General features: G+C 38.9%; 1 protein-coding gene across 2 annotated transcripts in view; it reads left to right on the plus strand.

Annotated features, from left to right (window-relative positions):
* Positions 1 to 2,500, plus strand: part of timm50 (translocase of inner mitochondrial membrane 50 homolog (S. cerevisiae)) — a 48,952-nt gene that overhangs the window by 7,187 nt on the left and 39,265 nt on the right. For both annotated transcript variants that reach the window (XM_078247102.1, XM_078247103.1), the window contains exon 3: positions 2,360 to 2,391. In XM_078247102.1, the coding sequence (XP_078103228.1) occupies positions 2,360 to 2,391 (32 nt within the window). The remainder of the gene's footprint in view (positions 1 to 2,359; positions 2,392 to 2,500) is intronic.

A 2,500-nucleotide genomic window follows, 5' to 3' on the forward strand; every position in this document is an offset into this window, starting at 1 on the left:
GATCTTCAGGCTCTTTTTTTTCATTTTATGCTTTTTATTTATTTTAGCGCGACGTTTTCATTTGTATCTCGGGGACGTGGAAGCCACGGTTGGATTTCCCTGCTTTTGTGAAGTTAACGGAATTATAACGAGAAACTGAGGACGCACTCGGAGGAACGGAAGCAGACGGAAGATGGATCTACATTTTTATAATTATTTTATTTTTTTTATTTTTTATTTTGGGGGGCATTTCTGCCTTTTTTGGGAGAGAGAGATCGGATTCAAACCCTGGACCTCCTGCGTCGAGGAACAAGCCTCTGCTACATGTGCGCCCGCTCTACCAACTGAGCTAACCGGCCACATTATTTCCATTTTTTTTTGGAAGTTCTAGATACCCTTTGTGTATCTCATCTCTGTTTGAGATTTTCCATCTTTTTTACTCCGTATGTCGGGATAACTGAAGTGGATTATGCTCTTTTTATTTTCTTTTTCTTAAACGTTGGGATGTAACCAGGCCTCGGCCGTGTGGATTAGCCCTCTGGAGATATTTGGGACTATAACTTGATAAATGAGCGCGTCTGCGTCGCTGTTTTTGGTTCCCCCCCTGCAGACAGGTTGGTGCAACCCTTTGTTCCTTTTCACTGCCGTCACAAGATTCGGGTGGCGTGCCGATAACATTTCCGTCTGTCTCCTCTCACGTAGGAAGCCTGAAACTATATCTTGGTGGCTTGCATGTCAGTCTTTTTTACAGGGTTCATACGTTTTTGAAAAAACCTGGAAAAGTGCAAATCCCAGGCCTGGAAAGGTTTTGGAAACATAAAAAGACCCAGAAAGTTTTGGAGAAGTCCTGGAATTATTTATTTTATAACACAGTAGGCCTATAATAATATGATTAATAAATGTATTTCACGTCGTCCTAACCTCACCGTTCTACATTGTCATTCATTTCATTGTTAAACCTCTGAGGGGGAAACCTTAACACAGACTTCTATTCTTATTGTGTAATGTCCACAGGAATACATAGTCATGGAAATCTGCAAAAAAGTATTGGTTAAACTGCGTACGTATGAACCCTGAAAGTATGAAGGACGCAGCAGTTGTGTCTTGTGACTTAATGCTTTTGGGCAATCCTAGTGCGGCAAATATATAATATATTATATATTAATTGCCACATTTAGAGCAGGATTTGGCAGACTTGCTGACCTTTTTGATACTAAGAACCAAAGAGTTTGCATTACAGGCCTCGGTACGGAAGATGATTGGGTGCAAAACTGTATTTGAGTTTAAAGTCAGAATTCAGATGTTTTTAATAAAATAAAAAAAACTCAAATAATTGTTTTGACATGTGGCCCTAATATCCTCTTCCGTACTTCTGAAACAGGTTGTTGTAAAAACTAAAATGTAATCATGGTTTTGCTTGATTTGCTTAATGTCTATGATGGCTAAGGAACCTTTTTGCTGACTTTTGTTGGGCTTTATGCAGACAAAAATGCGCCAAAAGTGAAAAAAAAGTGTCATTAAAAAGCCTCCGAAATGTTGGAAAAGCCAGAAAAAAGTCTTAACTAAGCAACAAAAATGTCAAACAAAAGCATTAATTAACTTTCATTAATACAGTCAAAGATATTTAACATTTTCAATGATTTTTCTGATTTATTTTTATTTATTTCCTTATTTAAACTTTAAACTCAGAACTCAAATACATTTGTTTTGACGTGTGGCGCTAATCGTCTTCCGTACTTCTGAAAACAGGTTGTTTGCTTAATGTCTGTGATGGCTAAGGAACCTTTTTGCTGACATTTGGTGGGCTTTATGTCGGCAAAAATGCGCCAAAAGTCATTAAAAAGCCACCGAAATGTTGGAATAATCTGAAGAACGCAGCAGTTGTCTCTTGTGACCTGATGCACTTTGGGGGGCTGCATTATTTGCACATGAAATGTTTCGATTCCAGGGTCTGTTTGTGGTAGTTTTGCGTACCTTTTCACATCATTTTGCAACGTTATTATTTCTATATAGTGTCCAAAACGTTGGAGAAGCTCGAACACTCCAAGAGCTTAAAGGCAAAACGTTGCTAAAGAAGTCCAACTGCAGTCTTCAGCAGCTGCTGCAGCTGACGGGGGAAACCCTGGATTATAACTATTTTTAAAAAGACAAATAATGACGATGGTTCTGGACGTTTGTCTTCTTCATTTCATGATTATTTTTTGTGGCTTTTTTAGGCCTTTATAGGACAGGACAGCTTAGACTTGAAAGTGCAATTTTCTGCTGAGAGCAAACCTCCGAGTGGGTTTGTGTGTGTGTGTGTGTGTGGTTTTTTTGTTTTTGTTTTCTTTAGGGTCCACACGGGTGATTAACGGTTGTTTCTGTCTTTTTTTGTTTTTAGGCACCAACTCAGTGGACGAACAAGGCAACACGGTGAGTTACACACACACACACACACACACACACACACACTCTCTGATGGAATGCATACACAAACAAGCAGATGTGAACACTGAAAATATGGACATAAAGACACACACAC

Source organism: Sander vitreus, chromosome 3 (genome assembly GCF_031162955.1).
Source record: "Sander vitreus isolate 19-12246 chromosome 3, sanVit1, whole genome shotgun sequence".
Classification (NCBI taxonomy): Eukaryota; Metazoa; Chordata; class Actinopteri; order Perciformes; family Percidae; genus Sander; species Sander vitreus.